This window comes from Hemibagrus wyckioides, linkage group LG29, assembly GCF_019097595.1.
Source record: "Hemibagrus wyckioides isolate EC202008001 linkage group LG29, SWU_Hwy_1.0, whole genome shotgun sequence".
Lineage (NCBI taxonomy): Eukaryota > Metazoa > Chordata > Actinopteri > Siluriformes > Bagridae > Hemibagrus > Hemibagrus wyckioides.
In genome coordinates, this window is record NC_080738.1 from 6,256,083 (window position 1) to 6,270,076 (window position 13,994).

The 13,994-nt window shown below is 38.0% G+C and overlaps 2 protein-coding genes across 2 annotated transcripts; both read right to left on the bottom strand.

Moving 5' to 3' along the window:
- Positions 1-229: 229 nt before the first annotated feature.
- On the bottom strand, positions 230-2,780 carry LOC131349246 (hepatic lectin-like). The gene is made up of 5 exons (XM_058384776.1): positions 2,535-2,780; positions 1,546-1,809; positions 1,082-1,215; positions 891-997; positions 230-744 (listed from the first exon to the last, which is right to left on the bottom strand). The coding sequence occupies exons 1-5, from the start codon at positions 2,683-2,685 to the stop codon at positions 609-611; spliced, it is 792 nt and encodes a 263-aa protein (XP_058240759.1). The 5' UTR covers positions 2,686-2,780; the 3' UTR covers positions 230-608.
- A 4,402-nt stretch (positions 2,781-7,182) lies between these two features.
- On the bottom strand, positions 7,183-13,878 carry LOC131349240 (CD209 antigen-like protein A). Its single transcript, XM_058384768.1, has 5 exons — positions 13,699-13,878; positions 8,606-8,896; positions 8,175-8,308; positions 7,980-8,086; positions 7,183-7,753 (listed from the first exon to the last, which is right to left on the bottom strand). Exons 1-5 carry the CDS (start codon positions 13,826-13,828, stop codon positions 7,597-7,599), a joined length of 819 nt encoding a protein of 272 aa, XP_058240751.1. The 5' UTR covers positions 13,829-13,878; the 3' UTR covers positions 7,183-7,596.
- Between the last annotated feature and the right edge of the window lie 116 nt (positions 13,879-13,994).

Below are 13,994 nucleotides of genomic sequence, written 5' to 3' on the forward strand. Positions count from 1 at the left end.
GTAATTCTGCTTTGCACCCGGCTGCATATCAACACCACGTCATGAGTATTTACCCATAAAAGCAATATTTTATTCTTTACAACTGAACAATGATCCTGCCGTGCTCTATACAAATTTATTAAAATATTTGTTTTTAACATGGATAATTTTACTGATAATGAAAAAATCAAGGAAAAAAGATCTCTGACTAGAAAATTACCTGCAAACCAGGATTGAACCCCTTTATAGTTATTATTCACACATCATTTCACATCACTCCAGAAGCAATAAAGCAATAAGTTATAATACAACATTTGATTGAGCTCAAGTTTATGCTAAATTAACAGAGACACTGAGATGGACTTTAAATTCAATTATTTTTATTATACTGCTTCCATCTAGAAATCTAGAAATTTACTGCATCAGAATCACAAGAAATATACAATACATCTCTGAGATAATGAAAAAAAAACATAAACAGACTTTGTGCAATTTGTATCAGTGAATGATTACAGAGAAAACAAGAGCAGACACTGAAACACAATTATCACTGAAATATTATCTTTTACTTTGTCTAGATTTAGCTCAATTTATATATAAGCACTTTTCATTTAAACTGGGACACATCATTACAAAACAGGTTTCTCACAGATCCACGGTAATTGAACCGAACATTGCCTGTCATTCCAGACAGTCTTAGATGAAGCATAAATCACAGCACAGTCCTCTTCACCATCATTATTTGGTTCCCCTTCAGCCCAGTACCTTAAACAAAGAGAATCAGAATTAGACTCAGATCAGATTCAATTTCTTTCAATTCCACACATTTAACTGATTCCTCTCAGCCTCTGTTTACTGAAATTCACATAAAAAGTATAATAAGATATAAAAGCAGGGAAATATTTTCTTACTTAGTGGTCAGAGTTCTATTGTTCACCCATTTCCACTCTCCTTCTACATCTTTGTCACTCAGACCAATCCATGCCTCAAAATTGCCCAGTTGTTTAACAATGAACTCCTTTAAATGACAGCAAAATAAAAATGCATTAGTCTCACTCTCTTTTTGTCTCTCTCTCTCTCTCTCTCTCTCTCTCTCTCTCACCTGTTCCTCTGTGCTGTTTATGATCAGCAAGTCTGCTCCTTTGTCCCTGCAGTCCTTTCTGCTCTCTCTCCAATTTTTGTTCTCATTAGACATGCCATAAAAACTGGAGCTGGAACTGAAACACGTCCATTTATCTATAGAGATCAGTGGAGAAAATTTACAGATAAAAACAAATCCTTTCTCCTTCCAGCTCTTCTTCTCATTAGACATGCCATAAAACTGGAATTAAAAGTGACCCACCTCATTTTACCTACAGAGATTAATAAAGTTTACAGATAAAAAACACATCTTCTTGTGTGATTATTATTATTATTATTATTATTATTATTATTATTATTATTATTATTATTATTATTATTATTAAGGCGATTCTCCTCACTCTAAGATCTTGGAGGGACATGTGAGTTTCCACTGAGGGCTTTTAACTTTGAGCAGAAAATGTAACACATAATTCAGCTACTTGCATGAATCACAAAGTGTCTTCTGGTATCCGTCTCTCTCCTTCTGTAAATGGTCTCTCTCTATAGACAGGTTGTTGTAACTGGACTGTAACTGGTCTCTCTCTATAGTCAGGTTGTTGTAACTGGTCTGGAGCTGGTTGTTTTCTGTATTCAGGATGTTGAATTTGATCCACAGCACTGTGATGGCAGCCAGCAGGAGAACAAACAGCAGCAGCATCACACACACTGCAGTCACTGTGTAACACCTGCTCACCTTCTTGTCGTCTCCTAGGACACACAGAGAGATTTTGGACACACAGAGAGATTTTGAATAATTCTGTACATTACACATTGAGATTATTAAGATTTTAATTAATTAATTTTAATTAAAAGCCCAAGATGTTGCTATAGAAACAATACCTTATTAAAATGAGCACATTATGATGAACATGCAATTTGAATTACAGCCTGAAATTAATTCAAATCTCTTGTTATAGAAAATGATTGAATACCTTCTGACCAATCAGAATCAAGAACTCAACAGCTCTGTTGTAGACGTTCTGATCACATGGAACTAAAGGATGCCCTTCTTTGCTCTATTTTGTTATCCATGACTGACATTTTCTTTCAATCTGCAACCTATTTTTTTCTCAAGGAGCCCTTTCAGATCACAGCTTTAAGACAAATAACCACCTAAAAATACATAAGAAATATGAGGGTTTAATATGTTTTGCGTTTGAATTTGATTTCCACTCGTGTCCTCCAGCTCATGAGTGCATTTCTGTTCCCTGACGATGTCTGGGTTCTCAGGGAATGTGTGTGTCCCTGCAATCAAACGTATTCATCAAGAAATATACTGAAAGAAAAACATTCAATGGTATTAACTAATAAAATTTAGATTATCTTCAATAGTCTTCAAGATAGACAAGAATGTATTACTTTGAAATAAAATGTTTGATTTTTCCCCATCTCCTTCATTAACCAATTCAACTTTAATTTGTTTCTTTTTTTACCTGTGTGTTGAGTCTTCGTGTTGAAATCCTCTGTCTTTGTTTTAGGATTGTGACCTCGAACAGTGTCTGCACTCTCATAGATTTCCACCACCCTCTCGACACGCTCTCCTCTCTCCTCAGTGTAGCTTATATATTCAAGAACCTGTGACATATCTGATCTATTTTTTTTTCTCAGTAAAATAGTATTAGAGTGTATCTGGTCTTCTGTGCAATACAATCTGGCACACTGATTGTGTAGGCATCAGTTACACACTTTTAACAATGTAGTGCTCTGAAATGGGGAAGTCTGTGGAATAGGGAAATCATTATTGTGAGATGGATGGTGGGTATTAGTTAGAGACTAAAGTAATACACCGTTTATATTTAATAAGGCTTGTAAATTGTTATTTGCACTTCATGCAAAGTTTGCTTAGTTCTCAGAACCTATTTGCACTGTTGTATCATCCAATGTATAGCCCATTGTGCCAAAGTGGACTGCCACAGAAGTTATTTAATAATAAAAATTTTAGCAAAGCTGAATTTCAACCACTGAATAATTATATTAATGAATGAAAAGCCAAACAATTTTCTCTTGCTCTAAAAAAATTGAATATTTAGAAGTTTTGTAATATAAATAATTGGTTGGACAAAAGTGCATGTGTTTTTCATGTTTTTTTTCTTAAGGATACACCAAGATACAAAACACCAGGACTGAAACCAAAGATGGAAACAATGGGTTCACATATGCAATCATTTCTGAGCAGAGAGGAAACTACACAGTGATGAATAAAATGAGGAAATAAATCAGACCACAAACAAAACAGGAACATTTCTTTTATAGAAACTGCTGGGGTGAAGTGGATGTCAGCGTGAATTAAAAATGAAGAGATTACATATATTAAAATGTGTGAATAGAATTTTCATAATTAGAATTGTGGATATAGAGTCAGTCGTCATCACCTTGACCGATAGCTCAGTTCAATAAGTAAATGGAGGCATCATATTACATATAACTAATATACTTATATAATGTTTTAGTTCATGTTTAGGTCATAGTGAGAAGGTAGTACAAAAAAAAGAATACATACATCAGTATGCAGAACTTGATGTAAACACAGCATATCACATAAATAGTATGTTTTAAGAAGTCAGTACGCTCAAATATCTGTAGAAGGTCAATCTAAAATTAATAAAGACGCCACAGAAGTCTTGAAGATGGAACTGTCAACAGATAAAGTCATGAATTAACTTAAAGCTTTGTGTGAAGTGGATGAAGCTTTCTACAATGAAAATGTCACTGCAATATACAACACACTCAGTTCTTTTTCACACTCAATGGAACATGTGAAATTAACCTTATTATGAACATACTGAACATACTGAACATACTGAGAGCACACAACATTATTTAATTATTTGTCTGTCTGTCTATCTGACATTGACTATGATTATAAAAACAGTTCCATAATAAGCAGTGGTCTCCATTTGAGTCAAGAGGGAAAGGTGTCGCCTGATAAGAGACTACTGCGAATTGTATTTAATGAACAATATATACTTACGCAGGTTAGCAAATTAGAGAGTGGTACAGGATGCTAAGTAAATGTAGCTCCATAAGTCTGTGAGCACCATTTTAATAGACTCAATTACTCTTACTACTAAAACACACTTTTCTCACAGATCCAGTAGTATTTAGTAGAACATGGTGAATCATTCCAGCCTTTCTTTTCTAGACCACCCAAGATCTCAGCACAATCCTCATCTAAAAAATTATTCGGCTCCCCCACAGAAAAATGGTAATACAGATTTGGGTGATTTTAAATTTCATGCTTTAAAAACAGTTAAACCAGACCGGGTCAAACTACAGTACATAATTCATCTCAGTTTCTTACGCAGTGGTCAGTGGTGTACCGTCCACCCATTTCCACACCCCTTCGTTCTCTCTGTCATTCAGACCAATCCAAGCCCGACTGCGGCCAAGCTGTAAAGAGATGAACTCCTGCAAAGGACAGCACAATATACTATATAAATACATCTCTCTCTCTCTCTCTCTCTCTCTGTCTCTCATGTGAGCTCTTTGTCTTTTGCTCTCTCTCCTCTTCCTCACCTCTTCCTCTCTGCTGTTTATTATCACCAGGTCTGCTCTTCTGTTTATGCAGTCCTGACTGCTCTCATACCAGGTCTTCATTGCAGTAGAGAGGTAGTAAAAAGTAGAGTGCATCTGGGAACACAGAGGGAGATGTTCCAGCAAGTAAAATGCTGTTTTTACTGGAAAATAATCAAAGATGAAGATGAAGTGGTAGGAAGAGAAGTAACTGAAGTTAATTCGTTTCCAAAAACAGCACATCATAAAGGGTTTGCAAGGGTGTGCCCAAAACTGTGAATTTTAATTATTAAATTTTTATTTAATTTACTTTTTTATTTGTTGGTTTTTTTGTGTGCTTATAATTATTATTATTTTTGTTCTGATTTTGTTAGAAATTGACCAGCACGTGTCCTGTCCTTCTTTTCTCATTGATGTGAAAGTATCAGACGAGCCTTTATTTTAAGTGGTTATGCGCGGGAATTATCCAATCATGGTGGTCGATTACACTATTATGTAAATTAGAAGAAGGTTAATCCAGAGTTTAGAAATGTACAATGTGAAACTTCAGATCATGAAGATCCTGGATTATTTTTTAACCCAGAGTAAAGTATGAGCAGGATTTGAAATCTCAAACTACATATCCCAGGATTCTCTTTACCAGGAGTTTACAATCACCCAGGGAAATATTCCATGTGTCAAAAGCCCCTATTTAAAAATACTGAGTGAGGATTTTAAGTATTTTCTTTTTACCTGTTTCTGCTAACTTCTTCTGTAACTGGTCTCTCTCTCTAGTCAGGTTGCTGTAACTGGTCTGTAACTAGTCTCTCTCTCTAGTCAGGTTGTTGTAACTGGTCTGTAACTGGTCTCTCTCTCTAGTCAGGTTGTTGTAACTGGTCTGTAACTGGTCTCTCTCTCTAGTCAGGTTGTTGTAACTGGTCTGTAACTGGTCTCTCTCTCTAGTCAGGTTGTTGTAACTGGTCTGTAACTGGTCTCTTGCTCTAGTCAGGTTCTTGAGGCTGGTCTGTAGCTTCTTATTTTCTGATATCAGGTTGTTGAATTTGACACCCAGCACTGTGGAGACAATCAGCATCAGTAGCAGAAACAGAGTAGTCAGGCTGTAAAATGTCCTCCATTTAGCATTGAGTCCTAGAATGTAATAAACACAGAGACACATTATTTGTATTTAAAAAAGTACACAAATGAGCTGGGATTACAATTAGAGCAAGCCTGATGAGCAAGCCTGTGTCGACGGTGGCAAGGAAAAATTCCCTGAGATGATATGAGGAAGAAACCTTTAGAGGAACCAGGCTCAGGGAGGAACCCACCCATTGCTGGTCATCCTAAGTGATTCATCCCAGGGCCAAGATATTGTGATATCTTTGAACAACTCTGATCTCCCCTTCGGCCACTGCTCTCAACCTTTGTGTAACAATGAACAATCATCTGTACTTTTCTTCCAATATTACTGTACAACATCAGAAGGATTCGGCCATTCTTATCCACACAGGGTGCTCAGGTGCTTGTTTATTCTCTTGCCATTTCGATACTGGACTACTGCAACTCTCTACTGGCAGGTCTACCTCTAAGTGCAATTCATCCCAAAATATGAATCAATTCGTCCCAAGACATGTTTTCATCCTGCATAAGTTCTCACACACCACCCCACAGCTCTACCCCTCCAATGGCTTCTGATAGCTGCACGCATCAGATTCAAAACACCAATGCCAGTCTTAATGTATTCATTGATAGAGACTTTAGAGCACTTTTGTAAGTCTGGATAAGGACCTCTGTTAAATGCCAGAAATGTACATGTAAATGTAAGCTCTGTTGAAGAAAAACACCACTTCCATCAACAGTACATGAAGAAAGGTATTATTAGCTGGCTAAATTAGCTGACTTGGCCACTCCATTAGCTAGCTATCTTACGTGAATTCACACACACATTGCTAGCAAATTTGCCCTTTTTTAAAATACCCTGAGATTTATCTATAGACTATATGGCACTTAAATTAACACAACAAAGATTTGGTGCTGAATATCGACATGACATTCAAAGTTGGATGCACAGCTTTTATACTGTAAAGCATCAAAAAGCTCTGGCTAGCTAAGTCTATTTCACTCAGTGAGTGAGAGGCTTATCTCGATCTGTTTCTGTAGGTTGTAATTTGACCTATGAATATATTATATCTCCACATTGAAGATCACAATTGCATGATCACCTGATAAATTTAGCCAGTAATGCTTATATGTCTCCACTGACACAGACATTACTCCTGCTGATTAAACGTTTGCTGCCTGAAATGTAGGAAACTACTTTATTTAGATTTTTGCTCAATTTTAATCTTGCTTCCTCCAAAACACATAAAGCCTGCCAATCACATGCTGTTAAAGGAAACTAATCACCTTCAGAGGGGTAACTCTGCTTTGCGCCAGGTTTCATGGCACCAAAACATCATGATTGTTTTTGTATTACAGCATTGTTTTATTCTTTCCAAAAACAAAAATACTCTGCAGTGCTTTATACAGATTTATTTAAATGTTGGTTTTTAGAATGAATTTTACTGATAATGAATAAATCCAATAACAAAGAAAAGACATTGACCAGAAAATGACCTGCAAACCAGGAACAAACCCCTTTATAGTCATTTCACATCACTCCAGAAGCAATACAATATACATGGGTGCCTGAGTGCAAGTTTATCAGAGTTAAAAGAGTCAGAGAAACTGAGATGGACTCAAAATACCTAAATTACTTAAATTATTTCAATTATACTGCTTCCATCATCATGAGCTACAAATTTACATTACATTAGCATCAGAAAAAAAATACAAAAAAAAGAAATCTATTATTTAGATAAAGAAAAAAAACATAAACAGTCTCTGTCCACTTTGTATCAGTAAGTGATTACAGATAAAACAAAAGCAGACACTGAAACACAGTCATCCTACAAATATTGTCATTGATGTTTATATTTAGCTCAATTTATGTATAAGCACTTTTCATTTAAAATGATACACATCATTAAAAACAAGTTTCTCACAGATCCATGGTAATACATCAGAACATTTCCTGTCATTCCAGACAGTCTCAGATGAAGCGTAAATCGCAGCACAGTCCTCATCACCTACATTATTTGGTTCATCTTTATCCCAGTACCTGCAACCAAGAGAATCAGAATCAGACTCAGATAAGAATGAATTTCCTTCAATTCCACACATTTAATTGAATCCTCTCAGCCCCTGTTTACTGAAATTCACATTGGAACAATATAAAAAAAAATACAATAGGGAAAAATCTTTTCAAGCTTAATAATGTGCAGGAAAACATTATTAAGATTATTTCATTTGTATTGCACATTAAAAACAGGGAAATATTTTCTTACTCTGTGGTCAGTGGTGTGCCGTCCACCCATTTCCACTCTCCTTCTATATCTCTGTCACTCAGACCAATCCAAGCATCAAAATTGCCCAGCTGTTTAACAATGAACTCCTTTAAATGACAGAAGAATAAAAAAAGACTTTAGTCTCTCTCTCTCTTTCTCTCTCCCTCCCTCCCTTTCTCTCTCTCTCTCTCTCACCTGTTCCTCTTTGCTGTTTATAATCAGCAGGTCTGCTCCTTTGTCCCTGCAGTCCTTTCTGCTCTCCTCCCAGCTCTTGTTCTCATTAGACATAGCATAAAAACTGGAGCTGAAACTGAAACACTTCCATTTACCTACAGAGATCAATGGAGAAAATTTACAGTTAAAAACAGATAGTTTCTTGTTTAAAGTAACTAGTAGACAGTAATAGTAACTTGGTGTTAATAAAGAACTATTCATTCTTTTTTTCTTACTTCTTGCATAGTTATCTATTAGTTAAGGGACAGTAGTGTAAAGTGTTAGCAATATTAAGGAGATTCTTCTCATTCTAAGATTTTAAATCATTATTCTCTAGATTGAAGATACATGGATTTCCACTGAGGGCATTTAAATGTTGATCAGAAAATTGAACACAAACTTCGGGTATTTACATAAATCACGAAGTGTTTTCTGGTATCCATCTCTCTCCTTCTGTAACTGGTCTCTCTCTATAGACAGGTTGTTATAACTGGTCTGTAACTGGTCTTTCTCTATAGTCAGGTTGATGTAACTGTTCTGTAGCTGGTCTCTCTCTCTAGTCAGGTTGTTGTAACTGCTCTGTAGCTGCTTGTTTACTGATGTCAGGTTGTTGAATTTGACACCCAGCACTGTGGCGACAATCAGCATCAGCAACACAAACAGAGTAGTCAGGCTGTAAAATGTCCTCCGTTTAGCATTGAGTCCTAGAATGTAATAAACACAAAGACACATGATCTGTAGTTGCAGTTAAACAATACATTAATTATCTGGGATTAAAATTTAGACCTAGACTTCCCCTTAAGAACAGTTAAAACCACTGAGTTCTGCTTCCTCATAACCCACTTCTTCCTATCTTATCTTAACCATCTTTTAGTCTTTGTATTATAAGGATTGCTTGTCACTTTTTAAAAAAAAATTATTTTGTATTTCCCCTTATTACTTGACCGTACACTGTAAAGCATCTAATCACATTAAAAATAAAAACTAAATAAAAAAAAATTCTAAATATTTTTTGTACTTCTATTTTTTATATTTAAAGCACGTAGGACTGGTTATTTATAGTGTATTTATAAATGTATTGCATATGCTTTATTTGGTTTAATTAAGTACTATTAAATTATTCACTTTATTCACTTTACATTATTATGGCTAATATGATCAAATTTTAGGAGTAATACATGAAGAAATAAAACACTTAGGAAAAATGTCAGGGTGCTATGAGGTATTTATAAACAATATAATATAGTGTATAGTAGGGATGCAACAATACAGTCAACCCACGGTTCAATACGTACTGTGATTTTTAACCACGGTTTTCGGTTCGGTTCAGATGGCTTAGCAAATTAAAGGGTTTTTTCCATTATTGTTGACAAGAACAGTAAGTATGTTAAGAAGAAAAAAACTGGTTTTAGTTGCAATTATCTTTATTTTACTTAAATGCAAAAATCAACTTAAAATAGTGAAAATTGAAAATAGTGAGATATAAAAATTAGCGCTTGTATGACTTTATTACAGGAGATGGGTATGGAGTATGGTGCTCTTTTTTCCCCAATCCGCTATGTAATAAACAGTAAGGGTGAGATAACTGTCTGTTAGCCGCGAGGTCCAACTATCTGTTATTAGAGAAAGACTTTGTGCTTTAGCTAATTCAGTTTCGATTTTTTGCGCGTTTTTCGGGAAAAAAGCATGTGTCGGTTGTGTGTAATGCGGTTTGAGCACTTTTATAAGTTGCCAAAAGCCCACATCACCGATCACAGAAAACGGCTGCAAATCTTTAGCAATGATTTTATATATATATCTTCTTCTTTCGGCTTTTCCCTTCAGGGGTCGCCACAGTGAATCATCTCTCTCCACCTATCCCTATCTTCTGCATCCTCAACACTTACACCCACTAGCTTCATATCCGCATTTATTACATCCATATACCTCCTCTTTGGCCTCCCTCTTTTCCTCCTGCCTGGCAGCTCCAGGTCCAACATTCTCCTACCAATATACTCACTCTCCCTCCTCTGGACATGTCCAAACCATCTTAATCTGGCCTCCCTAACTTTGTCCCCCAAACGTCCGACATGAGCCGTCCCTCTGATGTACTCGTTCCTAATCCTGTCCAACCTTGTCACTCCCAAAGAGAACCTCAACATCTTCAGCTCTGCTACCTAAATGAAAATGAAATGAAATGAAACAGCCTTTATTTGTCACATATACATTACAGCACAGTGAAATTCTTTCTTCACATATCCCATCCTTGGAGGTTGGGGTCAGAGTGCAGGGTCAGCCATGATACAGCACCCCTGGAGCAAAGAGAGTTAAGGGCCTTGCTCAAGGGCCTAACAGTGGCAACTTGGCGGTGCTGGGGCTTGAACCCCTGACCTTCCGGTCAACAGCCCAGAGCCTTAACCACTTGAGCCACCACTGCTCAACCTCCAGCTCTGATTCCTGTCTCTGTCTCAGTGATACTGTCTCTAAACCATATAGCATGGCTGGTCTCACCACTGTCCTGTACACCTTCCCCTTGATTCTCGATGAAATGTTTCTATCACGCAGAACTCCCGACACCTTTTTCCACCCATTCCAACCTGCCTGCACTCACTTCTTTACCTCTTTACCACACTTTCCATTACTCTGGACTGTTGACCCCAAGTACTTAAACTCCTGTACCTTCTTCACCTCTTCACCCTGTGATCTTACTGTTCCACTGCCCTCCCTGTCATTCACACACATGTACTCAGTCTTACTACGACTGACTTTCATTCCTCTTCTCTTCTTCTCTCCAGCGCAAACCTCCACCTCTCCAGGTTTTCCTCCACCTGCTCCCTGCTCTCACTACAGATCACAATGTCATCTGCAAACATCTTTTTCCAAGGAGACTCCTGTCTGACCTCCTCTGACAACTGGTCCATCACCATAGCAAACAGGAAGGGGCTCAGAGCCGATCCCTGATGCAGTCCCACCTCCACTTTGAACTCCTCTGTCTGCCCTACACCACCTCACCACTGTCCTGCTCCTCTCATACATGTCCTGCACCACTCTGACATACTTCTCTGCTACTCCTGACTTTTTCATACAGTACCACAGCTCTTCTCTTGGCACCCTGTCATATGCTTTCTCCAAGTCTACAGTGCAACTCTCTCTGACCATTCCTATACTTCTCCATCAACATTCTCAGAGCAAAAATTGCATCTGTTGTGCTCTTTCTGGGCATGAAGCCATACTGCTGCTCACAAATTTCCACTACCTTCCTTAACCTTGCTTCCACTACTCTTTCCCATAGTTTCATTGTATGGCTCATCAACTTTATCCCACTATAGTTGCCGCAACTCTGCACGTCACCCTTATTCTTAAAGATCGGCACTAATACACTTATTCTTCATTCCTCAGGCATCTTCTCACTCTCTAAAACCCTGTTAAACAGACTAGTTAAAAACTCCACTGCTGCCTCTCCTAGACACTTCCAGACCTCCACCGGGATGTCGTCAGGACCAACTGCCTTTCCACTTTTCATCCTCTTCAAAGCCTTCCTGACTTCATCCTTATCTATCATAACTTTATCTTATCTACTTTCTGTTCCACAGAGTTCACCCCTTCTACTCTTTTTTCCCTCTCATTTTCCTCATTCATCAGCTCTTCAAAGTACTCCTTCCATCTCCTCAGTACACTCTCTTCACTTGTGAGCACTTTTCCATCTCTATCCTTAATATCCTTAATAACTTGCCGCACATCCTTCCCATCTTGATCCCTCTGTCTAGCTAACCTGTACAAGTCCTTCTCTCCTTCTCTAGTGTCTAACCTAGTGTACAACTCATCATACGCCTTCTGATTGGCCTTAGACACCTCCCTCTTCACTCTGCGCTGTAACTTCTTGTATTCCTGTCTATTCTCTTCAGTCCTGTCCATGTCCCACTTCTTCTTGGCTAACCTCTTCCTTTGAATACTATCCTGAACTTCCTCATTCCACCACCAAGTCTCCTTATCTTCTTTCCTCCTTCCAGATGACACACCCAGCACCTTTCTTCCTGCCTCCCTGATCACTTCTGCTGTAGTTTCCCAGTCATCTGGCAGCACTACCTGACCACCCAGAGCCTGCTTCAACTTCTGTCTAAACTCCTCACAACATTCCTCCTTTTTCAGCTTCCACCACTTGGTTTTCTTCTCTATCTCTATCTTTGACCATCAAAGTCATCCTACACACCACCATCCTATGCTGTCTGGCTACACTCTCTCCCACTACCACTTTACAGTAACTAATCTCTTTCAGCTTGCCTCTTCTACATAGGATGTAGTCTACCTGTGTGCTCCTACCTCCACTCTTGTAAGTCACTCTATGCTCCTCCCTCTTCTGAAAATAAGTGTTAACCACAGCCATGCCCATCCTCTTAGCAAAGTCCACTACCATCTGTCCTTCAAGGTTCCTTTCCTTAACTCCAAACTTGCCCACCACCTCCTCATCACCTGTGTTCCCCTCACCAACATGTCCATTAAAATCTGCTCCTATCACCACTCTCTCACTTGTTGAAATACTCTCTATCACCTCATCTAATTCACTCCAGAATCTCTCTTTCTCCTCTAACTCACAACCTACCTGTGGGGCATAACCACTAAGAACATTCAACATCACCCCTTCAACCTCTAACTTCAGACTCATCACCCTGTCTGACACTCTCATCACCTCCAGAACATTCCTCACAAACTCCTCCTTCAGGACCACACCTACCCCATTTCTCTTACTATCCACACCATAATAAATCAGCTTGAATCCTGCTCCTATACTACGAGCCTTGCTACCCTTCCACCTGGTCTCCTGTACACACAGTATATCCACCTTCCTTCTCTCCATCATATCAGCCAGTTCTCTACCTTTCCCTGTCATAGTACCAACATTCAGAGTTCCTATTCTCAGTCCTACACTCTTACCTGTCCTCTTCTCTCTCTGTCTACGCACTCTCCTTCCTCCTCTACTTCTTCGACCAACAGTAGCCCAATTTCCACCAGCGCCCTGTAGGTCAACTGCGCCGATGGCGGTCGTTGTTAACCCGGGCCTCGACCGATCCGGTATGAAATTTAGAATACTGACGATTCGCATAGTTAAATTTTAAATGTTTTACGCCGGATGCCCTTCCTGACGCAACCCTCTCTATTTATCTGGGCTTGGTACCGGCACAGAAGTCACTCTATATATATATATATATACATATATATATATATATATATATATATATATATATATATATATATATATGTATATATATATAATTATTATATATTATATATTATTATATTATTATATATCATCTCTTGGAACCAGTTGGGTATGAATGCTGGAAGGAATCAGCTATGGACTGTTGTTTTTTTGGATGCTACCTGCTCTGCCGTCCTGCTTCCACACAGTGATATCTCTGAGTGATGGAGCTGCAGATGTGCGGTCATTTATTATTATTAATAATAATTATTATTATTATTACCATTTTAAATATTTGAATACTAAAGATATCATTATCATGATCATTACCTCTTCTTGGAGTTTTTCGCATCCTCTGCGTGTTATTGATCTGAGAAGCACCCACACTTTCTGCCACAGTCCGTACGCGCTCTACCCCATGCTCAGGGTAGTTCACATACACAGAAGTGCTCTCAGACATCTCTAGAAAATATCAAGAATGTGTTCTGTCTGTTGCACCGCAGACTGTGAAGATAATGATGATGCATTTTGCCTTTTAAGACTTTGTTTAATAGGGAAGTCCTAATTTTATTAGGAAGTTGTTAATCATGTTTAAGGAAGTTGTTAATCAGTAGCCCAAATGAATA